Here is a 27,989-nt window from a genome sequence, read left to right as displayed (position 1 = left end):
GCAGTTCCTGTTTAACTTAATCTGTTTAAATATCTTCCTCCCTTTTGCAAGTTTTCCCCCCATCATAGAAAACACTGACTGAAATGAAAGTGTTCACTCGTAAGCTATTACATCATACGCAATGCATTTTAAGCACTGAACGATGCAGGAAATATTTGTTCACATACCATTTACAAAAGCACTCAAACCACAAGTCTGAGGGTCACACTACACTGAGGCAGAGAACACAGCACTTATAGCCATGCAGCACGAACATTAGTGGGTTTAGGTCTCTGTAATGCCCCAGTGGCTGAATCAGACACAGGCTTTTCATTCCTCTGGCTCATTGTACTTGGTACAGTGGATGCTCTTGAAGTGCCTCCTGTTAACATACACAAACAAAAAAATTAAGAGTGAGAATGTTTATGCTCAGTACGACAGAAAACCTCATGCTATATTTAGTACTGCAACACTCATTTTATCACAGTTCCAGAAAAACAAATCACAGCACGTTGAATACAAACCCAGAATGTTACAAGTTGCTTGTAAATGATCATGACAAAGAATTCAGGCCTATGCCATAGTGCTGTGATTCTTGAAACTGCCATGTATGGATCTATGGGAACAAATGATCCACTACACAGAATTTCAAAGAGAAACAAGGCTAAAAAACAGTATATTTACATTTTCTGAATGAGACTTTGAACCTTCTTTGGGATGTTTGTGTTGGGGGGGTGTGGTGGTTTTGGTTTGTTTTTCCCGCCTTTTTCTTGTTTCAGTAGAGGTTATTGGCAAAATAAGAACTATTTCTTTACAACAAGGATTCTTTTAGCTTCTTGGGGAAAAAAAAGAAAGATAACAATTTCATTCACCATCCTAAATCTGTAAACTAACAATTCACAGAGTCATCATATTTTGTTATAATTAAAAATTTTAAAATCACTTTAATGATTTCTGTATCATAGTATCAGTCAGGGTTGGAAGGGACCACAAGGATCTTCTAGTTCCAACCCCCCTGCCATGGGCAGGGACACCCCATACGATCACTGTGTGATAAATGATCAGTCTAAGGAAGACAAAGGGAACTTATTTGCACTTTGCAGTATGTTCTTCACAATTCTGAATGATAAGAAGACAAACACATGCAAAGAAATGCAAGAATCTGGAACTTCAAAGTACTTACTTGAAGGACTAAGCTGGCTGAAAGCAGATTTTCCTCTTCTTACAGATGGTGAAGAACTTAGATAGCTCATCTGGCGCTGATAGTCCAACAACTGCTCAGAACGCCTCATACCAGCTGTTGGTTTCACAGCTTCCAGTCTCTTCAGGAAAGCCTTAATATTGAAGAAGAAAAAAAATTGTAATCAAGAAAGAAAAAAGGATGAACAAGAAGCTACAAAGCAGACATTCACAAACTGATTTTCTTTTCTACCTGAATTGCATCCCACCCCTTCCATCCCCAATTTTTAGGATTGCACAACATGAACGTCTCCATTGATGACCAGCATAGGCTATCCTGCTCACATTCAAAATTTTAAGTGTTAAAATGGGACACAAACAGTAACTATCCCTTACATACCATAAATTATATGTTGAGTACATCTTCAATACCCCATAGCTCTCTGCACTTAATAACACGAAACATTACATCTATTTGGCAATAGCCAAGCAGATGAGAAGGTGAGCTCTCTGGATTTCCAGAATGAGGAGGTAGAAGTTGTTTTAATCTTTGCATACATACTTTTATCATCTTACATCGCCCTACAGTTTCCACAGAGAAAATTACTCACCTCAATTCTGTGAAAATAATGTCAAAAGTAAAGCACAAACATTCAGTGGACTCTGGGCTAGCCACAATGTTACTTTAAGAGACTCTAGTTGAAATTATTGTGGACAGTTTCCTCTTGTGGAAACTAACCTTGGCAATTATGCAACAAGCATTACATTAAAACAGCTGCTTACATAGTATTTGTAAGACAGTTTCCCATTCTGCATAGCTAGTTCTACTTAAACAGGATTTATTGTTAAAGAATTTTCCATTATCTGATGGCAGGACAATTTTAGAGCTACCCAGCTACCTGCAATTTACACTTAACTTCACATTTTTAATATATTTTGCCTCCAGTACTTGCTCTACATAGATCTATACATTCCCTCACTAACCAATTTCAATTCATTTGATGGCCTACAAACATTTGGCAATGTCACAAACACTGCTGGTTGGTGATGACAAGCATCCCATCAATGACAGAATGAAAAATGTGATTACACAAGGGTCTCCAAACCACTAAAAATACCTCTGTTAATAAGGATGTACTGCCTAGATCCATGCTTAGGTGGGTAGAAGTGAGGAACCTGGCTGTATAGCCATTAAACTGCACTTTGTACAAAATGATCCTTCTTCCCACTCCCATACCAGTACTGATTTTTACATTTATTTTTTAACAATGCAAAAAATTTACAGAATGTGACTTAGGAAGTAGTATAGTATTTACAAGATGTCAGTTGTCACTTTCTCACTGCAGAAGGAATCTACAAACTCTTGATAGTTTATGCATGAGCACTGGAAACCTGCACTGAGTGCACAAGAGAAAGGACAAGTGATTTTTGGCTCAGACATATGTCACAAGTCCTTGCCTCAAGTGCCAGTCAGTTCATCAGCAAGTGGAAATACTTAAGTAAGCAAAAGTCAAAGGAAGGACTTACAGCTAGAAATAGCTCTTCACTAAAGCCAGTGACAGAACATGAAATGGTAGTCTTCTTTCTAAATGTTACATCCAATGTTTTACTCAACTTCAACCACATCTCCTAATACAACTGCATACATTTAGATTTGCAAAGATGACTTATTTACCTTCAATATTGAAAACAGAAGCTCTAAATACATTCAGTTCAATCACAAATGGATCAGGTAAACTGTAGAAGTGACTTCTCTGTAGGAACTGAGCATGCTTCAGGTCTGCACTCCTACTCACACCCTCATAGAACTTAACACAGCAGTAATTTCAAACTTGATTCTGCACATTTATGTACCCCTGCTTGCTTCTAGTTTCAGTACAATTCTTTGCTCTTGTTTTTATGCCTACATGTCAACAAGTATCAAGTCCCCATTATTAAAGCAAAAAGAGACTTCACTCAGTACTAAAATATTACTCTTTGAACAGGGTAACGCTAGACCTGATACAGCCCTGAGCTACAGAAAGAACAGACATAGGTTCTGTGGAGCAGAAACGTTCTAAGAAAAGCTCTTCTGCAACATAAGAGTAACTCCTGTGGTTCCCTTGCTCTCTGCTGCGAGTTGCACCAAGGGCATGGTAACTTATGTGCTATTTGCGGCTGTGCAAAATTGCAGTTCGGAGAACGGCCTGCTGCACAAAGAAATTATCTCACCACCACACTCCAGCAGCAGGCCTGACCTATTACATTTGTAACACAGGACTAATCTGATTCTCATGTTTTTATTTCCAGTCCTACAATCTTGAGGTCTCTAACCTTCTAAAATGGAGTCAGTACTTGGAATGAATGTTCCTTTTCACTTACATACATAAATCTCCCAATTCTTTCATTATGCTCTCCTTTTGAGAAATGGACTGAAGAACACTGCCACTTTCCTTGTTCTTTTGAAGTGCTAGATCTCTGGAGCCTTGATTCTGTACCACTGAACAGAAATGTTGTCGTTGATCTTAAGTGACCAAAGAATCTGATCACATAATGTAATACAGAACCAAATGGTGTTCAGAACCAAATGTATCTTAATGAGCAGATCTAATGAATAAATTAAAAGAGTAGCAGACACTAATGGCAGGAATGTTATTAGTTACTCTAAGTCCCTTTGTAACTCCTCATATCATAGATGACCTCCCAGCTTGGCAAAAGCCTCCCAAGGCTTCTATTTTCCTACTCATCTTTTACTTTATTAGAATACAGAATTTACAATAAGAGCATAATACAGTAAAAAGGAAGGGAAAAGTAATCACAGAAGTTTCTGCACAATTACCTTTTTTTGGACTAGGATAATCTTTTCTTAATCTAAGCATCTGGACCCAGGTTACTGTCTCCAAATACACTAAAATGTATAGTGTCAATGACAGAAGAAAATGTCATATTGCCCAAAACTGGAGAACAAAGGAACCCAACACTATCAAAAATGGCTGCTATACAATGGGTCAAGACAAAGGCTAATTCAACCTCATGCATATTCAGAGAGCACTAAAGCTAATTCTAATGCTGTCAGAAAAAGGGGGGGGGAGGGAGAAAGAAAAAAAATCAGTACATACTTTTCTGCACCTTTGTTAAAAAAGAAAGGGAAGGGAAAAAAAAAAAAAAAAGAGGAAATGCAGCACTCCTGAATTGAGTTCAGGGAGATAGTAAGAGAATATCACCCTTTTTTGTTTTACGTATGAAGTTTTCAGTTCCACCTTCTCTGAATCCTAACCCGCTGGCTTGTGTGCCTTGACAGCTGTTCAAACATATTTATATTATGCCTCTTCTAATGTCACTGATGTTAGTGTCCACAGTATCCCCCTGCACAGTGCATGTGGGGGAGGGGAAGTAGATAACTGCATGCAGGGATAGCTTTCTGTTCTTACCAGTATAAACACTTGTAACTTTCTTCAATTGCCAGTTGCGTTAATTAACTCACCTGACAAATTCTAGATGTCTAAAACCTCTTAAAACTCTATTTTACAGAGAAGTATTTTAAACTGAGCAGATAGCAAATTTACCTGTGGCTGGCAGCATTCAGGAATTTCAAGCCTGTGTCAGCAACCAGCAGGCTACAAAAAAGTCTGACCAGGAAGAACCCATGGCCTAAATACTGTGATCACATAAGTGCACTATTTTTGTACCTTACTGCACTGTATTTTAGCCAGGCACACTTGCATGCTTACCCTACATCCTGACACATACTCCTGAGGAGAGGACCATGGAAGAATCTTTTGTATTTTTGCATTGGACTTTGTAATCTCAGGAAGCACAAACAGTTTGTCTTTAATCTTGGCATGCAGTGGCTTTTAACACAGTAAGTGAAGGATCTTACAAAACCCTGCACGCTTGAGTTTCTAAGGAGCCATCAACCCCTCTTGAATATTTCTGAGTTCCTAAGGGGACCCAGAAGACTACCTTCTCTTTCACAGCTGCAATCCCCACAGCTTTCTTCTCCAGACTCAGACCAATAAGGCCAAACAACCTTGGTATTCTTTCTACAGCCATGTAAGTATGCAGCATCTGAGGCCTGATGCTCTCTGACTCCAGGGGTGACCCTGCGGGACAAGACAAAGGGTAGGCTGAGAAAAAGCAGTGCACAATACATTGAACAAGGGAAGTCCAGGGTGCCCAGGCACAATCCAGTGGATCAGGGCCCTCTTACTCATCTTCCTTCCCATGCCTAGAAGTTATTTCTCTGGTTGTGGCATGACATGGCAGGCACAGTGCAGAACAGGACTGAAGGCTGTGGCTCCAGAGAAGGTATATTCTTTTCATGTGGTGACAGCCAGAAGTACTCCCTTGTCATTTCTTCCCCCCCATCCAGTTACCACAACCTATCAACACCATTAATTAACTCAAATGAAGACAAATGGATATACACTCATTTATAGCAGTACAGTACTTGCATCGCCAAAGGGGTTGAGGTATTCCAACATGACAAAGGCAGCCCAGACAAAGAACAGGGAAACAGTTTTGCTGAAGGATCTTTGTGCTGCTAGAGACTACAATGACTAGAGCTAATGCCAGCAAGGTGACTTGGGGAACTAAGTAGGTAAATAGAGAAAGATAGCCCCTGCAGAGAAACACAGTAAGTGGCTTTTTTGTGTGTGCATAGGGGTGACTGTAACTGGGATAAGAGTTGGATGTGTGGAGCTTAGGGTGAGTTTTGGAAGAGTACAAGGTGGGGGAATGAACAACCTGGAGCATTACATACAGCTTGTCTGTACAGGGTAGGAAGAACACACAAGGATGCACAGGAAGGTCAAATATCCACAGAAAGAGAACATCTTTGATCTAAAGGTTTGAGAACTGCTGTTCCAGACTTGCTGAGACCTTCCAGTAGAAACTCAAAAGCTCACTTGCTCCCTAGGAACTTGGCTCACTAAGGTCATCTAACACCTAATTCTAGTTAGAATTAATAAAATTTACCCAAAAAAGCCCCCTCAGCAAAAACTCGAGATACGAATTACTTCTAAGCTTAGATAAAGTGACTGAAAAATGGTGTGGTGGCTACAAATCTGTACTTAAAGGTCCCCAAGTACTTACCTGAATATACTAGTATAAGTTTTTGTATCACACAATAAACATTAGAAGTTTAAATGGTGTGTAGTGTCCTGCCTATAAAGTTGAGACTCACTTATATTGGCAAAATAATGATTCATGTCTTATTTCAAGGACACACAGGTGCAGACATGGGAAAACAGTAACAGGTCAGTCACACTCATGTCTCTTTCCAATGGAGAGGAGATGAGGTTGAGAGTAACTTCAATCACAAGAGAAGAACATTTTGTGAATCAGCAGCATCCTCTATTGGCAAGAGATGCACTCTGCTTTTGCTAGCTCAGATAAGCAACCAAAAGCAGGTTCCACTTATGAAAGCAGAGTCAAAAGCAGCAAGCAGACAATTCTGACACTAATTTTAACAGTAATCTTATCTGGCTAACTGTGCTTTTCCCATAAACTGCTAATCAGTATGTACTAACTGCTGTCCTTCAGAACAATGAACTTTATTCCATCATAGCTCTTTCTAGCAGCATCTGTGGGAGCAATATATATTCCCTGTATCTCCTTGCATCCTTTCAAGAAGTTAGAAACCACCAATTAAGATTGCTCTCTAATTACCTAGTATCTTAATTACTTTCCCTGCATCACCTCTGATACTGAATGCCTGCACCAGAAATGAAGCTGTCTTTCATAAGTACAGGCATTACTCCAAGAATGTTCTAGCAAAACAAGTGATATTTTTTGCTAAACATCGTCTTAACCTCAGGACAAGAAATTGTAAAAGCTGTAATTCAACACATCTGCATCCAAACTCCTGAACCTCCTGTACAAACCACTGCTGCAGATTTCTACACTTGAATTATTTTGAATGTCTGAATTCTCTCCAAGAAACATTTTACAAAGTTGTATCAAGCAGCAGATCCTGTATGCAGTACCATAAACAAATTCCTGTCAAGTAATAATGATTGAGAAGGAAATTCCACAGAATTTCAGTTCTTCAGTCTACAAAAGGTGAAGAAAGCTGCTGGGCAGAAGAAAACAATGAGTTCATAAAGCACATACTCTCAGCTGTATGAAGCAAAAATCCCCTGACCAATGAGCAGTGTAGGACAGCTCTTTCATTTACACTCGGCGAGAAAAGCATGTTGTATTTTTAATCCCAAAAGGGAGAGCTAGAAAAAAAAAATTGATGTTACAGCTGTGATGCTCTAGCTACTCTAGCTACTCATATTCTTCTAATAGAATGAAAAAAGTAAACAAAACCGCTAAAAAAGGATAGCAGTGTCAAACAAAACATACTAGCTGTACTGATGAACTACTCTCACAAAGAATAGAAGAGTATCTCACCTCCTGAGTTTGGGGAAAAGACTAAACCAAATGTTTTTACAGTCTCAAGTAATACAATGTCCCAACATAAATTCTAAGGAATGAGTCTGATGTCAAACATGTCTGCTGATGTTGCTGGCAACAACTACAGCATAAATGATTAAGTGAATGAAGAATATTATTTCTTGGACTACAAGCAACTACCATTAATCTCTAAGATGTACTAACCAGCAATATGTAAAAAGACTACACATGCTTAGGTTTGTTGAATTTTTGATCCAAATGTTGCAAAGTATTGGACAAAATATTACAACATATCATAAGTTGGTGAGGGGTTTGGAACACAAGCCTTATGAAGAGAAACTGAGGGAGCTGGGGTTGCTTAGCCTGGAGGAGACTCAGGGGTGACCTTATTACTCTCTACAACTACCTGAAGGGAAGCTGCAGACAGGCAGATGTTGGTCTCTTCTCCCAGGCAGCCAGCACCAGAACAAGAGGACACAGTCTTAGGCTGTGCCAGGGGAGGTTTAGGTTGGCTGTTAGGAAGAAGTTCTATACAGAGAGAGTGATTGCCCATTGGAATGGGCTGCCGGGGGAGGTGGTGGAGTCGCCATCATTGGAGGTGCTCAGGAGGAGACTCAATGGGGTGCTTGGTGCCATGGGTTAGTTGTTTATGTGGGCTGGATTGGTTGATGGGTTGGACGCGATGATCTTGAAGGTCTCTTCCAACCTGGTTTATTCTATTCTATGTGTAAGAGAAAAGGCTTGTGGCTTTGGATGAACAGAATTATATGGTGAAAATATACGTTAATTTACAGTAATCATAAAATAGAATAGACCAGGTTGGAAGAGACCTTCAAGATCATTGCGTCCAACCTATTATCTAACCCACCTAATCAACTAAACCATGCAACCAAACACCCTATCAAGTCTCCTCCTGAACACCTCCAATGATTGTCACCTATTGTTACATAGTAGTACATTACTACTAGATCATGATGATGACACAGTATTTCCTCCCTACAGCCTAAGAGTACACTCTTATTATGAAGGTTTATATGGAAGGGCATGTCCTGCTTTCAACATTTTGGAACATCTTCCCTATGAGGAAAGACTGAGGGAGAGAAGTCTCTTTAGCTTGGAGAAGAGGAAACTGAGGGGAGAAAGTTTCCTGCTTGGAAAAGCTCTAAAAATCTGGATGTCTGAAAGCTGGAAGAACCCAATGGATTTTCCTGAACAGGTAAATTAGACTCCCTCAGTGTATAACTCTATTTTTGTAAAAGGAAATTGCACCCTACACTTATACAGAAGGAAAAAAGTGAATAAATTATTTCCACTATGAATTTTCCAAATATGTGAACTGTATTTTATCTCCTTTTCAAGCACACTAACAAACAACTGGGAGACAAAAAAAATATGTCATTGTATGTGTTACAGTTCAATCCCTACAAATACCTTATTCAAACCAGTATTATTTTTGTTACAATTTATTTTTGTTATCTGCAAATATCCTTGTAAATGAGTCTGAATTTGTTTTCTGCTAAAGTTCCAGTGATTGCCATTAAGTTCAAGCACTGTGACGAGCAGAGCACTGCAAATATTGAAACACATGGAGAGCTATAAAATGTGTGAAAACCCAAAAACCTGACATTTTCATTGCATCCTTTGTATTTCAAACACCATAGGTTTGGTGCTATTATATTGATTGTTTTATTTTTGTGTAAGCCTGGTTTGCAGAGATGAGCAATCAGCATGCAGCAGGATGAATAGTCAGACTGCTATCCAAAGTTAGAAGTGTTTTAGCAATAATGGTTGTTACTCTTAAGCTGATGATAATAAAGCAGAGGAAACTCATAAACCAGAATCAGTTTTCACTTTTAAAAAAAGGCATATTTTCCCCCTTCTCTGTCCAAACATACAAACAATTATGCAAACAGCAATGGAAATTCATTGCAAACTTACTGCAGCAAAGCTCCAAGTGCTGCCTTATCAATCTTGTAAGTATTTGGCAGTAGTTCATTTGACAGCAAATGGTCCATCTCAATTTATTGCTCAAAACCAGTTCTCAAGACTCACCAGGTTTTCCCTTTCAATTCTTTGCTGCTCCTTTTGCCTGTTGAGGGCACTGTGATACAATCTAGGAGACGGTACAGCTGACTTCTTCAACGTGGTGCTCCTCCTTGGCTTTGCAGACTGTCTGGACAGTTCTTTTAGCAACCTTTGGTTTTCCCGATCAATCTGCCTCACTTCTTCATTTGTGAAAGAATAATTTTTCCTTCCTCCCTTTGATGGTGGATCAATGGTTAGTTTTTGTTCTTTTTTCTCCAACTGCAGGAAAGCTTTAAAATGGCCAAAAAGCACAAGACTCAGATTAAAAAAACAAAACAAAACCCAAACCAAATCTTGCATTGTTATTAGGATTTATTTACAGACATAAAAAAAGGCACATTTCACCTCCCCTCATCTAAACTCCAGATTTATGCATTTCAGAATTTTCCAAGGGTGCTCAGTTGTCCTTAGTACATTGATCTTACACAAATTAAACCACAAAAAGTATTCTTTTGGCCTTAGCTAAAACCAATCAGCTTCATTCTCACTAGGAAGCCTACCTATCTCCTTTAGGACTGGTAACCCAGAGGAACTGAACAGATGCAGTGAAACAAATGCTATGATTTTAACAACCAAGCCATACAAAAGAATCAGCAGCATGCACACAGACCCTCTGTAAACATTTGTGTAGAATATACATCTCTGTTAGTAGGGTATCACCATATAAACCAGCCTTACATGCACAGTAATTGCTTCTGCATGGTCAGTATTCCTGATTCCCCCTTTTGACTCTCATCATCCTTATTCTATATCTTTACCAGCATTCTTTCCCAACTTCTACACTTGACACATTATGCTCAGACTTCCATCCTAAATTATTTTTACTGTGGTTGCTATGGTATCAGCAATCAGCATAGATAACATGTATATGCTAGTGTGGCCACCATCATACAGCATGAAAGCAACACTGAACATAATTGTCACAGAACTATCACAGTAGAATTTGTGGCACCAATACAGGCATCAGAGAAGTTTTTCAAGTGACAGAAAACACAGCTTCAGGAAGGCAGAACTAAACTAACTTATGGAATCCAGAACTAAATTAGTACTTAGAGGTTTGCACACGGAAAGACATTTAAACTTTGCTCCAAAGATATCTAACTTCTCTGTCTCAGCTGAAAGGCAGAACAGAAACGCTTCAGAGAAAACAGACACTAGGGAAGCATTACTCAAACACAAATCACATTTCTTAAAGTGATTTTGTTCAGCCTTTGCTCCTGAAGTGATCCTACATCATGTTGGGCCAGGAGTTGCAAAAGGTAAGATGACAATTAAATTACTGGATGGAGAGAAATCAGTGAGCATGTATAATAGGAGAAAAATTACTGTGGCATGGCAATTTAAAAGAGTAAAAACACCAAAGAAGTTAAACCAGGTTATGAGGTTTCAAGACAGAAGAACAAATAAGGTACACTTAAAAATACACAGCAAGACAGACTTGCACTAGTGCATGATAAGATAACTTGGAAACTTCACTCTTTGCCAGAGCCAGCTGTATTTATTATAGTTCCACTGGAGCTTTGCTACGGACCAACTTCAAAGCCTCTGCTTTCCAAAGCTCTGCAGTAGGTCTTCTGGCAAGTGTTTTCAGAGTTTTGCTATTGTAGTATTACCCTGAAAAAAACCCCACTGGTAAAGGAATGGCAGTATCAGGTTGGACCAAACAAATTTTTGGAGCTGAGACAGATGAGGATGCCTTACTCAAGCCATTCCCCACATTCCTCCAATACACAGTTTCTCCAGAAGATACCTTTCATTCTTATCCCTAAAAGAAACTGACATGCAGTAGTAATTCCTCAGCAAACACTTGCACATCAGCAATTTTTGTGAAAGACTGAGGCAGCCCTTAATGGCTTAAATCTTAACTCTTTAATCACTATGCCTAAATGAAAGGTTTCTCTGGCTGTTTTTGCAGTTGCAAATGACAACATGAGGGAACACTACAGTACAAGGTTAATTTAAAGTTCTAAAGAGTTTTAAAGTTTTTAAGATTTACCTGTAGTAAGTAATTTAAATAATCCCTACTTACTACTTCATTGGCAGCCAAACCACAAATCAGTAATTTAGGGTAAAGGGATAAACAAGCAGCAGTATTTGCATAAAGATTTGCACACTGTGCAGTCTACTTCCCATTTGCTGGTAAGCAGGAAAAGAAAATGCACTGGTATTCACAGAATTTCTGTGAAAGCTGGTTTCCATGGAGAGACACCTGACTATTTTAAGCAACAAACAAGCTGTTTATTGCTTTCAATTTGTAAGTGTTGAAATGACTTTGCAGTGCAAGAAAGGACAAAGGTTATATAAAACAGAAATTATCAAGTCAAGTAGGACAGGATGATACAGTTGTCTTAATGGCATTAAGGCTAACTTTAAAATCATGCATGTTTCAGTCTTGCTGTTGCAATCCCAGTAGAGAAAAATGTCTTAAACTGCTTCAGTGCTTACACTTCTGTGTCTGCCTGGTGCTCTGTTTGTTACTATCCCCTTATGACAGCTGCAATACATTTGAAAAATACAAAAGGATTAGATCACTGTTCTTCATAAGTGTCTAATAGTTCTTATCAAAATTATTTCCCTGCAGTACCTAAACAAATATTCCTAGAGTATCCCTTATTTCACATCACAGAGATCTACAAAAAAATATTTTTGAGGTTTCATGATTAGATGTTGTGGATTTTAAGAAAATGAAAATATGCTTTTCAAATATAAACTTTCCTTATAGAGCTGCTAGTTATTTACTGATGTCATGAGAAAGACAACAGGTATGTTACAAGTGTAAAAAGTTTTTTCCCCCCTAAATTATGCATTTTCTTATGGATGTTCAGAAAGTCTGCATCTCTTCACAATCTCAAAGATTTTCAATCTGTTTTCAAACTCTCAGTATCAGAATAAACTAGTAATTGCTATTCTACCTCAACAAACCTGCAAAAACAATGCATGTCTGTACACATTGACAGTTCAAATTATGGACACCCAAACTAAACAAAAGAATGGAAAAGCTCTAACGTTTAGTTCAGCTGTAGAGTGTAGGTGTTACATATTTTTAAGTCTACTTTAAATTTAGATAGTAACAGTTATTCTACAAATATACTAACTAGTTCAGTGTGAATGAGACCATAGATAACATATGCCTAAGAGGTATGTGTTATAGAAAAAACCCCACCACCTATTCTACTTCCTGAATCACAAATTATAGCACAAAAAGTTAAAGCAATTCCTACATGTTCAGTGGAAGTTGCTCTTTAGTCTTCTAAAATAGCTTTTATTCAGAAACACGCAGCTTTTATTTAATAATAATTATATTTATATCACAGTGTCTTGCACCAAGTGAGCTCTGACTCCTTACAATCTAAGGTGCAGAAGAGGCAAAAAGATTTATCAGAGCGCATACAGGTTGGTGATGCTTCAAGGATCAGGTCTTCAGCTTGCGGCCCATTGTCCTACTTACCCCATGACACCACCTCCTCAAGTTAATAATAGCTAATACCATGGATTTACAAACTAAGTCTCACAGACACTTCTGTAAAATAAGCAGGTATCAACCTCATTTTACAGGAAAGAAAATATGAAGCACTCAACTAACACCCTGTGTACCTCATGGAATCCCACTACTCCTGTGTTGACACCCAACATACATTCAGGTAGAGATACGTGCAGCATTTTTAGCATGTAACTTTATATCCTGAACTACAGAGTCCAGGCAAGAGACTCATCTCCAGACAGAACAAGACTGTAGTGTAATGGGTGCTTACTTTACACTCATATGCTTAACCCATCTATTTATGTGTGTAACCTCAATTTCTTTAAATTACATAGGACACTGGATCAAAACACAGCATCAAGCAAAACAGCATCAGGTTTTTTATTCCCAGCTTTCTAACATGGAGCTTCATTTCCAAATGAATTTTTGACAATATTTCCTTGCACTGGCATATTGAATTGTCTTTTTGTGTTCATATTACTCAAGAATACAGCAGAAGACATAGCTCTGACATTTATTATTATAGGTTTCAAATATTGCTCCGAGTTAGTTAATTTTAATTTTCCAGAAGTCGGTGGACTCACAAAAGAATTGCATGCAAAAGCCTGTGTAACATCATGAAATAAATGAAGAACTGTATTTCTACCTGAAAAATTATAATCACATCTGCATTTTTTTTCCATGCAGGTGGTGAAAAAGAGGTAAAGAGTAAGGAGAGGTTTGTAAAATATAAACTCTCCTCAGAAAGAGTGCTGCAGGGAAGTGCTCCCTCGCACTGAGTGCCAAGTCACTTTAAACTGAGCATCAGACACTGCCACTTGGAATCAAGCAACAGAGATCAATCAGAATAGTTCCATGTTTATCCATCCACCCTGCACCTTCTCTGCTTTCAATACGGCCTGCAATTTCTAGTGATACTGTTCCCACTGCGAACTGCAGGCTCCTTGCAACTAAGACAGTGTGAGCACGCACCCTACACCTTAATGTGGTAGCTTATGGACACCTGGGCTCCAGTTTCTTCACTGCATGTGTCTATGTCTTCCTTAGTGCCATATCTGCTTTCAAGAGGGCTCTGTTGTTCACATGCTTCTCTTACATCAGTGTGCAGGCAAAGTAATGCCAATACAGCCACAAAACCTGCAGGTTCTGAAAGCTACACATTTTACTGTACTTCTTCCTTCACTTTCACAAAGGGCTCAACTCCTGTCTAATAAAAGCAAACCTAAGGACTACATCCATATGCTTTATCTGTCCTTGGCCACAGGCAGAACCTGCTTCTCTCCAGTTTCAAGCATAATCTTCACTTTGCTCCCAGTTACTGTTATCATGTAGATTTCTCTGATTATGACTAAAGCCATTGCAGTTATTTTCCACAGGCTGAATGGAGACTGCTGTGTCTGGTGAAGCTGACCCGAGTAACAGCATAAACAAGCCATCAACTTTCAGATGAAGTAACCAACTGCTACTGCAGATCATTAAGCAATCTCTTGTTCCAAGTTCTAGTCACTAAAGACTATTTCTACAATCAGTGAAAAAACTGCACAATACCCAGCTAAAAAGCATTCAAAACACAATATGCAGCATAGAGATGTGGTGGTGAGAGAATTTCAGGTCTCCCCCCACCCCCTGCTAGAAACCACAGCTAACTCAGTCACAAGAGACTATGAGAGTACCAACTACAGTGATGGACTGTGTTATTTATGACATGTTAAACTATCCAGAATGGCTTCTGTCAGGAACAAGTAGAGCTTTAGGAGATGCAAGGGCTTGGTAAATGTTTATCTAAATTATTTTAACAAACACTTATAAAAGTCAATAGTTTGCAATACGAGCACACTATGTATCAAGGGAGTGTAACAAAGGTGGAAACTATTTTAACTCCATTTTAATTTAACTGCAACATTTTCTCTAAATGCTTCAAATTAATTCTATTTTAAGACACACAAACTGCCTCACTGCTTAATAACCAGACTCTTGTTCCAGGGCAAAACTTGTTCTTTGAATACCATGTGTTTAACAGATTTCTTCTTTCTTTCTTCTTTTCTAACACAAGAGATTCTATTCTTCCCAACTGTTCACATTACCAGTGTGTAGCACGGTACCAAATTAATTACTGCACACCTAGAAACAGCACAGTAACAGATCATACTGAAACTCTGCAAGGTTCTGGGGACCTTGGGAAATTAAAATCATGTAACTGCTGGAAATGCTTAGGTCCAGCTACATTACAAGCATACCTGCTGAAAATATTACACAAAATGCTTCATCAGCAGAGATTACTCCAAAACCAAATCTGATACATACTGTTCAACATTTAAATACTCTGTGTACTCAAGTATGGGCTTACACTGTTCTTATTTGAATAGAATAGAATAAACCAGGTTGGAAGAGACATTCAAGATCATTGCATCCAACCTATCATCCAACACCACCTAATCAACTAAACCAAGCAACCAAGCACCCTATCAAGTCTCCTCCTGAACACCTCCAGTGATGGTGACTCCACCACCTCCTCGGGCAGCCCATTCCAATGGGCAATCACTCTCTCTGTGTAGAACTTCCTCCTAACCTCTAACCTAAACCTCCCCTGGCACAGCCTGAGACTGTCTCTTCGTGTTCTGGTGCTGGTTGCCTGGGAGAAGAGACCAACCTCTGCCCGTCTACAACCTCCCTTAAGGTAGTTGCAATATTCATGGCTATGATGAACATTTCATGCAGACTCAGGGGGGAGGGAAAGGATTTGCACTTTTTTTTTTTTTTAAGTAAGTACAGAAACACCTAGAAGCAATAACTCAGAATAAGATTAGTTCCTATTTTACCACACTGGTTACTTCCACCATTAATAATACAGCCCAATTTAAACTACAAAATACCTAAAGCAATTAAAATATGTTGTGCTTGCCAATTCAGAAAGGCAGTTGGGAGTAATATGCATTTTAATCAGGAACATTAGCTGCCAAACTATATGAATTCCACTTCTCATTACTCAGTCTTTATTATTGTTATTTTGAATTGTTCTTCAGTTTTGAGGAAAAAACTACTGCTCCCCCCAACAGAGATTCATCCCTGAGAATACTTACTCTAAGCTATAATACCCATTTGTCTTCATGATGAGATCAATCCTTCCACAATCACTAATTATTAAATAGCTTCTTGCTATCAGGGAACAAATAAAGATGTAGGACATCATAATTTGCATTGCCTAGCAACATCTCTTCTAATAGCATGTTTTGGCAAGTGGTTGGAGTCTTTTCTAGTGCAAAAAGAGTATCTAGGGCACAAGGACTGTTCAGATATGGGAATTAGCTCTGTCTTACTTGGTGGCTACCTCTGCACTTCTTACTATCATAAGAGTTTTTGTACAAATAAGATCCTAATTTCTACTCACAGGAAAGTTAAATAATGTCTACAATGTATTGTGAGTTCTTACTCACTTGAGGTTAAGTCTGGCAAGGTACAAAGTGAAGAAAGATGATAAACACAGTTCCAGTCATGACGGACTTACCACAATATAGCAAACCTGGGTTGAAATGTACCAGGCTGAGACTGTAAGAAGCTTTTCTCTCTTGAAGTCAGCAACTATCTTGACTCTAGCCTCTTTTAGTCTATTAATTTTGCTACTGAAAATTCTGGATCATGAAAACAAGTGCAAAAGCACTACACAGACTTTAAAATACACATAAGAGGTCCCAGTGCATCCTCACCCCATACAATGAAGGTTTGCAATGAACGTAGCGAAAGAGATTCCAAGTTCTGTCTCAGGGCCTTTGCTATTAAGATTTAGTAAATCTTACTGGCAAGAAGCAACCACTCACATTGGAATAAAGATTGTCTGTTATTTTTCTCATTAAAACATGTTTACTCAACTTTATGGTATTTCAGAACACAGACACTTGGTTCACAGAAAGAATCTCAAATAATTCCATTTCATTATCAAAGAGGTATGAAAGGTTTAAAGATATTCTAATATACTAGAATATAGAGATATTCTAATATACTATTTCTCATGTAATGTAGTTTTGGACTGCCTTTCAGTTTTGAAGGTTGATAACCCAGGTTGGTGTGTTACTTTGGATAGTAAATTGTGGCACAGTCCAGTAAACCCCGAGTTCTCAGAATGCAGGTGTAGCTTTCCTACTTAATCTGCTAATATATCAAATCTTATTTAGTGGTTTACCCTATCTATCTTACTTCTAGGTATATGCATACCAACACATACTCATACACATGCTGCTTCATTCCACTGGAGAATCAGTACTGTTTACATATGTAAGAATTCAAAGAATTAAATCAACACAGCTTAATCACAAACCAGTTTGAAAAACAAGTGGCACATTAACCTCATTCTCTTCTAATAGAAGTCAATTGTTCTCTACAATGTAGAGCTGTCATATCTTGCAAAAAGAAAATTTGTACATTACCTTTCAAAAGCTGATTCAGGTCCATGGCATCATGCAAGACTTTTCGACTATATCTGCGATCTAAATCGGAATCTAATGAGAAAAACAGAGATAAGATTGGATTTCCCAGCCCCATAGCTTTTACAAATTCTCTGTTGCACTTAAATTCCTCAAAATTACCATATAATTCTTGGTTCACATGTTCCTGTCTTTTTACTTTTAGTTTCTTATCATTTGATGCTGCAAGTTCAAAAGATTGGATAGGACTGATGTCTGGAGTTGACAGAGGGGTTACATCAGTCACTGTGTCTTCAGACTCCTCCAGGTAGTCACCGAGCTTCGTTCTATCTTCTGCTAACTTCATTGCTGACTTGAATTTTTGTTTTGGAGACAGAAGAGCATTCCTGCAAGCATTCCTCTTTGGGGAAGAATGTGATGAATCCGATAAACAGCTATCAGAATCTGTATCAGAACAATCTGTATCTGAGCTTGAAGATGAAGAGGAAGAGGAGGATGAGGAAGAGGAAGAAGAGGAGGAGGAGCTGATATTAGTGTATTTTTTGCTTGCCTTTTTTATATTGTTCGATTGCTTAGCTGACTTTGGTCTAACCTTCTGTTTCTTGCCATCATCACTACTATCTTCTTCATCTGTGTAATAGTCATCTTCACTCTCTTTAACTATTTTGGGGATTCCTGCAGGAACATTCTCCTGTGTTCTCACACTTGCTGCAGACGCTGCTCCAGATGTACCTGCATTCTCCACAACTGGAGAAAGTGACAAAGATGAAGCATCTCCAGGATGATCTGTGCTATTTTTAAAGGACTGATCCTTCTGCAAAGGTGTCTGCTTTTCTTCACTTTCTTTCTCATGGCAACTATCTTTTGAATTAGGAACCAGATCGGGGTCTGCAGCAGCTGCCTTTGTACTTCCTTTCTCTACACATTCAACATTTTCTTCAGCTTTCTTTTTCTCTTCCTCAAAATCGCTGTCAAAGAAAGCATGATCCACTTCGCCATCTGATATATCTTCAAACCGGTCCATACTTAAATATGAAGTGCCACCTGCAACAATCACAAAAGGTTTCCAAAAATTAACATAAAAAGATCCAAATACATGTTTGTTATAACAGGTTTACTCTTTTAGCCCTAGTAATTCATAATGCTGCAATTAACAATGCTATGTTGCTAAGGACAACTCTGTACTGAGTTCTGTAAAGCAATTTATTGTACACAGTGGGTATGTTGGCCTGAAGAGATTTACCAAACCTGTCACTATCTCAAAAATTTTATTCCTAAGGACATTAGTCAAATCTGCTGGCAGCTGAAGAGTCTAATGTATTACAACATTACAACATATCAACTGAAGTACTTTGGTCCTTCAAGCCATTTTAAGCTAGAGTCACTAATGAACTATCAGTAGTTTGGATTTTATATTCAAAACCTTGAATGAATAGAATAGACCAGGTTGGAAGAGACCTTCAAGATCATCGCGTCCAACCCACCAACCAATCCAACCCACCTAAACAACTAACCCATGACACCAAGCACCCCATCAAGTCTCCTCCGGAAAACCTCCAATGAGGTGGTTATCATCTTGGTTGAGAGAGTTATTCAGATTGCAGACTTTCAGCACTTAAAAGTAGGTGCAATTTCTATATACATCAAAAGATTCATAGCTTTATAGGGTAAATTGTAATAAATACAGGGTGTGACAGTACTTTAGTTTGGATCAGCAGCCTGCTAGAACAAATACACATAGTGTGGATATCAGGTCATCAGTGCTAACCATTAGGCTCTACAAATCTGCTCCTGTTGTGAAATATATGGTGTTAGATCCTGTGCATGTGGCAGAGAAAGGTAAGAAAGTTTCTGCTCCTTAGTAGGGTATACACAGATTTCAAAAACAAAATCCCCCTTATTCCATAATCAAACAAAATTAGCCAGTATCAAAGACTAGAGTTCCCAGTAGCCAGCAATACTTTCCTTCTACTGTTTACAACAGATTTTATATAAATGTTGTATGCTGCATTCAATAAATATGTTAAATGCTTCAGAGCCAAGGAAACCAAAACCAGAGACAGTGGAAGCAACTGCATAACGCAGGAGTACCAGAATATTTTACAAGATGGATGGTCTCACTTATAGTTTGTTGCCATCAGAAACTAAGAAGAAAAAGGAATTCCTAAATTTACTTTGAAACCACAAGACTATTCTCAAGAAAGCTTTTAACTAAAATGACTTAAAAATACAGACTTAAAGAGTGAGGGGTTTTTGTTTGGTTGGGTTTTGTTTTGGGCAACCTGATCTAGTGTGAGGAGTCCCTGCCCATGGCAGGGGGGTTGGAACTAGATGATCCTTGAGGTCCCTTCCAACCCTAACAATTCTATGTTAAGTCTGTCACTCAGTTACCTTGCCACTTGTCAAATAATGCTCAGTCATAGATGAATTTGAAATGTGCACCCCAAATACAAAAAGCACAACATGAATTATAAAAGTAGGTGTGGAATCTCGTGTGAGTTTAAGATTCACAAAGCCAAAGAACTGTAAAGAGACTTAGTAAGGTTAAATATTGGATAAAACCGAAAATGCTATTATACAACAGAAGCAGAGGTCAGCTCTGGTGTCACAAAGTCTTTAAAGCACCTAGCTCGAGCATAAGAACAAAGGAGTAAACCACCTGGAAACTCTTCAGTTTGAAATGCTACATGGAATTAGGAATTTTTTCATATTCACAAGATCACAGGATGTTATGGGTTGGAAGGGACCTCCAGAGGTCATTGAGTCCAACCCCCATGTCACTTGTGCTTCAGGCAGCCTGTACAGTCTGCAATGCCAACTGTCATACAAGTTCCTGGAAGCTCTCCTAGAGCAGCTTCCCAAAACAGCAATAACATACTTTAATACACCTCAACATGCAATACAGGAGAACAACAACAACAAGTAGAACTGTAACACATTATTGACATTTAATTTTCTACCTCACATGACCTAAACTAGAAAAGAACCAAGAAGAGTGTTTTGGCATTACCTGTAGACTATAGATTGTGAATTATTTGTTGAGCAAATACAACCTGGGCAAAATCAACTTGTGAAGAAAACTAATATAGGAAGTACAGTACTAAACCAAGAACCTTCCTTCCCCATGATGCAGTATTTTTGCTACTTTAAGGCACTAGAATGTCAACATTCTGTACCTTCAGACAGATAATGACTGATCAGTAAAAGCAGGCCTGTGGTTATTTCACTTGTCTCAAACTGATTTGATATACATGCACAACAGTGATAACAGTAAGAGTATAAGGGGACAAGGCAAAAAAAACCCCAGATTTGCAGGTGGATAGACTAACTAGTACTGTTGGAAAGATAAAAATATGTGTTTGAATGTAATAAACACATCAATGTGATTACAGTTTACATAATGCTACTTCTGCAAAGGACTCTAACAGTATCTCATTGGCTATAATACAATACTTGGTCATGCCACAATGTCTCAGATGTCTCTCTTCTGAACAAAATCTTTCAAGTAAGGACAGGATTTAACTCAAGACATTGGAAAAAGGCACAGCATAGTGGTAGCAAACAGCAATAAAAGATGGTGATTAGCCTGTATATCCCTTTCCACTATTAGTACCAGCTGAAGAGCACACAATCTTCCCACTCTGTGTGACTTAGGAAGAACCTAACTGCAGTGGGTTGTTTTTGATTAAGATTGAGCCATGATGAAGATTGCCCAGGGAGGTGGTAGAAGCCCCATCCCTGGAAGGTTTTAAGGCAGTCTGCATGGGGCCCTGAGCAACCTGATCCAGTGTGAGAAGTACAGAATTCTACTATGTTATCAAACGCAGAATCAGTGAGATCCTGAAATCCCAAGAAAACTGCCATTTAATACCTTTACTTAACTGTTAATTCTAATGACCATCATATTTATTTTAAAAAATTCTATACTTTCTGAGGCTTTATACCATTAAACCCTCTAACAAGATGAATTCAAATTAGCAGGTTTGCCATGAAATGTCAGATCATTTTTTTACTGTAATATTTCCTCTCTCCATACAAATCTCTACCACTCCTATTTCTTGTACCTGTAACACCCACCCATCACCCCAGCCAAGCATACCTATTTGACTTTGTTCCTCACTGTGGTTCCCCTTAGTTTACCCCACTTTTTAATCCCTTCACCTATAAAAACCAGGCTTGACCCATCTAAGATCAGGACGCAGTGGCCAAGCAGCCAAGGACAACATACAGGCTGGCTGTCAGGACAATAGGGACCCACACTTTTTCATTACAAGGTTTACACACTGAGCATTTGGCTACCTAGCAAGACCACATCCATGCTCTCACAAGCCAACCACTGCAAGAGCACAGATCAGTTATCTCCTGTACAGGCCGAGCACTGCACAGAGGACAACCACCATTTGGACATCCTCCTCCATGTTTAACAAAGATCAAGACCATGTTTACACTAAATCCATCAAGTGCTTTTTTACCCTGCCAACTTCAGACTTGCCAGCTACTTCAGCACCTGAATATCTTTCATAGGGAATGCCTAACAGCAGGTCTTTAGGCATGGCTTCAATATAAAGCACCTTAAACAAAAGTAGGATAGCAGACTAAAAGTGATGGAGTGAAGATACAGATTTAGATGTGATTTTGTGTCTGAACACATACTGTCTTTTGATTTTTGAATGTCAGAAACAAACACTTATGAAGTACATTAAGTATCCAGTGAAAGATTCAGGCATTTTAACCTGAGTTAAACCTTAAATTTGTACAATCAATCTTCCTTTTTTTTAAATGAAGACTTTCTGAAATACAGGTATTGGGGAGTACTGAAATAAATCTCACCAAAAAAAAATAAATTGAAGTGCAAGCAGTGATCAACTTTCCTTTATGTGTTCTACTTTCATAATCAAGGAAGAGGATGGTTCTAGCACACAGAACACCGCTTTCTGAATTTGTATGCTCTACATCCTCTGAAGGCCTTAAGTGCTTTTAGGAAGTCTTAAGATTCTGGTATTTTATTAGAATTGGAAAATGAGCTCCTTAAGCATGCTGTGGGCTGAATCAGAAATTTCAGATGCAGGCTGTGCATCGCCACAAAGGTCATAACACCAGACAGCTAGAGTACACTCAAGATGAGTCAACAATGTCTCCTGCAACAAAAAGGAACAGAAATCATCTTAGAGTGCGTTAACAAACATATGTGAAGTATCAGAAGCAAGAACAATGTTGTATTTGGCTCCACTAACAACCTTTCTGATCTAGAGTTATTAATTTTGCTTTGTAAATGTAACTGATACAAAAAGAAATAATCAAGCAGGTGACCTTCTCCCAGCCCACAGTTAGTGCTCCCACAGATGGCACCTCTACTTTCAGCTGGAAACGTATACTGCTGAGATCAGGAGGGTGGGTCCCTCTTCTGAGGAAAGCAGAAACAAGTGCCTGAGAACTAAGACAAATGTTCTTTAGGACGCTCCAAAATCCTCTGACTTTACTAATTGACTTTCTATCAGAGATCCTGCCCCCTTAAACCTGAAGACTGGAAAATCACCTCTTTGCATGGTGAGCTTGGGAGAGGGTGAGAATGCCAAGTATGCCATCTGACTTTTAAGAACAACAATCATTAAAAGAAGTTGTGTATAAAAATACACTAGTTCAAACTCCATCCCCCTCTTTCTCCCTCCCTTCCTCCTTTTGTGCTGAGGCACTAAAAAGAGACACATTTGAAAATATCTAGAGGAGAGCAATAAGAAATAAGACAATTAGGAAAGTTCAACTTCTGAAGGTTTGTCTAAAAGAGCAGAAACACCGGGAAACCCAAGTTTGCCAACCATGAAAACATACTAACCCAAAACTTAGTTTACTCTTAGATACAATCAGCACTAGTAAAGATTAACTACTGCATCTGCTTCCAGCCACCTGACAAACCATACATACCCAGCCCTACTTACCTCCCCTTTAATTAAACCTTTCATTTTTGCTACTAAGAAACAACAAAGCATGCAGAGGAAACACATCTCAACACTATTTCCCTGGAGGGAAATCTCTCGATAAATAAAATATCCAGTCTGTTTAGGAGATACTCTAATTTTTCCAAGTTCAGAACAATCTGCTACATCTGTTCAGCATACCATATGCCCTCTAAACATTGCCTTTTTAGCAGATAATGCCCACTTCTAGAAGTGCAAATGCTTAACATTGGTAGTTAGTACCAAGGACTGGTATGCAGAAAGGCTCTTATATTTGCTCCTGTGGAAACCAAGGCTGCTGTTAAATCTTGTATACCACATTGGGGTTCCATAAAACACAAGTTTGCACCTCCAGGGAGGAGTGGGCAGAACAGGTGACCCAAAAATGACCAACAAGGGATTCCATTCTATATATATTATATCCAATATAAAGCTCAGAAAACACAAGGGTCAAGCCCCTTCTCCAACAGCAAGCATCTGAAGAGGATTCTGCCTGGTTTTCTGCCTTTGACCCCAATCTATGCATTCCAGAATCCCAATCTGTGCGTTCTGGAATCCAGCTCCTGAATCTGTTCCTGCCTGCCATCGAGTCCAGCCCAGTACCTGCCCCACAGCAGTGACATAATTGCCATCTAGGGGTTGCATTCAATATGGATTTTGAATATATACTTGTATATTTTTCATTGTTATTGCTATTGTTTTGATAAAGTTTTAGTTTTCTAACCCGTAAGTGTCTCCAATTCTCTTTTTTGCTTCCCTTTTGAAAGGGAGAGGTTAATAAAGGCCACTTGTAATTCATCTGTGGCCAGCCCCAGCCTTAACTCTGATCAAGCTTCTGAAGGGATTTCCTTCACAAGGCCCTCCATCTCTAGAAGCACAAGTGATGCCACCCACACCAAAAAACACATTGTATCCTGAATCTTTGTTTTGCCTTGTAACTAGAAATCACATTTGTAGCTTTCAGGGATATAATTGTAAGGGAAAACACAAAGAATGACCTGGTATGCTATTTACTACTGTTTAGCTTTGATGGATTTATACCTGTTATTACTACTTCTCTAACAATTTAATCTTGTAGTCCAAGTATATTTGGGTTTCCTCAGAATGTGTGTAGGAAGAAAATGAGGTAAAGACCACTTTAGGTCCTCTCTTGCATTGTATTTTTATGACTTGTCAATTTCTTCAGATGAAAAATATCACTATGGGAAGGCAGATAAAAAGCTAAAAGTTAGGGCTCTCTTAAATTCAACATAATGTGTGTTTCCTGGAGCTCCATTGTTGTTTATGTTATTGAAAGAAAACACTGCATGACAAACATTGATCTGTGGCTTAACATCAGTTGAGATTGCTGGATGGAAAACAACTCAGCCATGGAATGTAGGTTGTGTGTCAGATCATTCCATTGCCAGGTTGGTTGAGTATAAGACCAAGAAAGTAAAGAAAAAAAAAAACAACGAACTTTCAAGTGTAGCTCTGGTGGAAGCACTAAGGTACATCCATCATAGTAACAGTCTGTTCATCTCCCATGAACTTAAGATACCTAGGCTCACCTAGGAGCCAGCTCCTTTTGATTCCTTTACTTCTAAGCTCCAGGTATATTACTATATCCCCCAACGCCTGACTGGGTAGACTCTGAAATAATCTTGTAGATGCTCCTGTCACCTGTGCCACAGATCATATCATCTGTCCTGAAGATTTTCCAAATACTCCTTACAGAAGCATCTGTATGCTGTTGGGTCAAGTTTCTAAAGGGATTGGCAAACTGCACTTTCAAAACCTCAAGAGGCTCTGCAGAGCCCACGTAAGTCTTATGCAGAAACACTGGATTCTATGAATGGCCTTTTAAACATGAAAAAATACAAAACCAAAGCAAAAATCCCAGTAGGTCATAAAAACTCTCAAGAAATGGAAGAGAATGTCCACAAATTACTTGTTCTCTCTTCTTCCCTGGTCTCCATTCCATATCATTACAAGAATCTTCTAGGCTGAGAAGACACAAAGGAACAATGTCTGCACTACAGAAAAAACACACCACCCAACCACACAACAACCTAAAATGAGAACGCTCGAAGCATTCCAGAAGCTGAATCTAAATTTTTGGAAACTATTTTAAAACGCCAATTATTTTACAGACCCAGTCTTTATCCAACATCTAGGAAAGAGCTCTTCATTTTTGACTTAAAATAGCAACTCTGAAGAATTTAACTTCTCTTGCAACTTTGTTCTCTCTCCATTGACAATTCTAGCAATCCCTTTCTATCCAAGAAAAGGCGATTAACTATTTTTTCATAGAAGCAAAAATATGCAAAAAAGCACTCATTTTATACTGAGCACCTCCTAACAGACAAAGGCACACAAAAATAAATTTAGCACTGCTATTTCTGTTATATTTATTCCATCCCACAGTCTTCCTGCTGTTTCTGAGAATGTTGCATGGAAATCTTAACTACACAATTGAAAAAAATATATAAGTGTCAAAACACAAGCACTAGATGGTTTTAATATGTTTGATACTAAGAATGAACAAGTGTAAATAGTTGTTCAGAAACTGATTTTATTAAGGTGTGCAAGTGTGTGTCACACAACTGTAAGGGAAAAACTATAGCAAGGCATAGAAGTTACACAACCTTAAATCAGGTTGTGCCAGGAGCCATGTTAAACTATATTTTTAAATGACAATTTCCCTAGCATGCTGTGAAAACTCCAGAAAAGAGGGAGCTTCATAAAGATGACATATGTTGTTGTTTGTTGTATCTTCTCGCTGAGACACGCTGGAATTAATTCTGTACTCTGCAGCACCTGTAGCAGAGCAAAGACAGCCAGAAGGCCCAGGACTTAGTGCTACCTCTTTTGCGATTTCCGCACAAATTCGCAGGGGAGCATGAGATTCGGTGGTTGGGTATTTTTCCAAACTACAGCCCCACCTTGGGAATTGTTACTGCAGAACCCAGCCCTGTGCAGGGCAGGGGGAGTTACAACACGGCTGTCCTGAGGAAACTGCGGCGATGTGCCTAACACAATAATTAACACAATCGAGGCAAGCTGCTTATAACGATCATTTCAGTTGACTTAATTCCCACGAATTACATCCAACCAAAACACTTCACTGAACACTATTCGAGCACCCCTTTAACACATCCCTCCTAGTCCAGCAAGGCTAAGGATGGCACGCACGACCTGGGAACCCGTTCCCAGATAATTCCAGTCCCAACGAAAGACTACCTCAGAAGAAAATCCTCCACCTCTTTTCCAACCAAACCCCCGAGGAGAAGAGCAGGGCATAAAACACGTTTCACAACAGCATGACTAAACTCTGGCAGCTCTACAGCAGCTGAAGCCCACCAAATACAGCATGACTTGGTTGGGAGACACCAACCAAGGCGTCGCTCAGGCAGGAACACAAGTAAAAAGACAACAAATCTTTTAAAAAATTAAAATTACATAACTATATATATATAAAACCAAACCAAACCATGTCTCCCCCCTTGTTTGGTCTGGCCAAACTTACCACACGCGAGCGAAGAAAATGCCTACCGTACCCTTCCGCCGCTGCCAACCGCCACGCACCCGCTTTCTGGGCGCCTTCCGCTCGGCGACCCCCGAGACTGAGCACCCAGCGGCCTGGCCGTTGCCAGACGAGGTCGGCAGCCTCCGGCAAGCAGCAGCAGCAGCCACCGTCTTCCCCTCCCCCGTTTTGTTATGGTAACGGCGCAGGCAACCGAGTGGATACTCACACACACAGGAGCTAGAAGAGCGGAGGGGAACGGGAAACAGAGCAGCTCTACAGACGACGTCTGGACGCCAGGTTCCTGTGCAGCCCGAGCCGGCCCCTTTGCATCGCCGGGTGCGGAAAGGCGGTGCCTAATGAGAGGGGCGGGAAAGGAGCCGGTGGCTGAGACCTCCCAGTGGGAAGTCCTCGCATCCCGCCCCTCTCAGGGCAGATTCCCCGCTTCACTCACACCTTTCTGGGTTGCACAGGAAGGCGTGAGGAAGCCGGGGCGCTTGCTGAGGCACTGACGCCTCGTGCTGAGATGATGGTGTCTCGGGTTGAGGTGATAGTCCCCAGACTGGGATGATACAGGATTCCACGTTGAGGTACTGGCACTCCGTTTTGAGGTAATGGCATCCTAGGTTGAGATCACAGTGCCCTACTTCGAGGCAATGAGGCCCCATGCTGAGGGGATACTTTTTCATGCTGGGATACAATACCTCAGACTGCGCCGACGGTGTCCCAAGTTGGGATGATGGCACTCCTGGTTGAAGTGTTGGCAGCCCATATGGAGGGAATGGTGTCCCAGGATGAGGACATTTACATAGTTTGTAGAAACGTGGGCAACAAAATTGTTATTTTGTGAGAGCAGTTTGATTAATTTTCACTGAAGGAGGAGCACAGCCTAATATGATCATGTAATTAAAGTCCATGTTATGAAGTCTTAACAAACTACATTCTTGTAAGGAGAACAAATAAATAAATGTGTAAATAGAAGTTTTGCAGTCATAATATATGAAAAA

At 39.4% G+C, this 27,989-nt stretch overlaps 1 protein-coding gene across 1 annotated transcript; it reads right to left on the bottom strand.

Moving 5' to 3' along the window:
• Positions 1–106: 106 nt before the first annotated feature.
• CFAP97 (cilia and flagella associated protein 97) lies at positions 107–27,325 on the bottom strand. Its single transcript, XM_009910872.2, has 6 exons — positions 27,212–27,325; positions 17,686–18,567; positions 17,527–17,598; positions 9,592–9,854; positions 1,163–1,313; positions 107–361 (listed from the first exon to the last, which is right to left on the bottom strand). The coding sequence occupies exons 2-6, from the start codon at positions 18,545–18,547 to the stop codon at positions 234–236; spliced, it is 1,476 nt and encodes a 491-aa protein (XP_009909174.2). The 5' UTR covers positions 18,548–18,567; positions 27,212–27,325; the 3' UTR covers positions 107–233.
• Positions 27,326–27,989: the final 664 nt, after the last annotated feature.

This window comes from Dryobates pubescens, chromosome 1 (assembly GCF_014839835.1).
Source record: "Dryobates pubescens isolate bDryPub1 chromosome 1, bDryPub1.pri, whole genome shotgun sequence".
Classification (NCBI taxonomy): Eukaryota; Metazoa; Chordata; class Aves; order Piciformes; family Picidae; genus Dryobates; species Dryobates pubescens.
The sequence above is the reverse complement of the archived record's forward strand: the minus strand, read 5'-3'. Positions and strand labels throughout refer to the sequence as shown.

Coding starts and splice junctions, on each gene's coding strand:
- CFAP97 (XM_009910872.2), bottom strand. CDS start 18,547: ATGGACCGGTTTGAAGATATATCAGATGGCGAAGTGGATCATGCTTTC. Junction 17,599..17,685: donor TGTGAACCAAGAATTATATG/GTAATTTTGAGG, acceptor TTTTCTCATTAG/ATTCCGATTTAGATCGCAGA. Junction 9,855..17,526: donor CCTGAATCAGCTTTTGAAAG/GTAATGTACAAA, acceptor GCCATTTTAAAG/CTTTCCTGCAGTTGGAGAAA.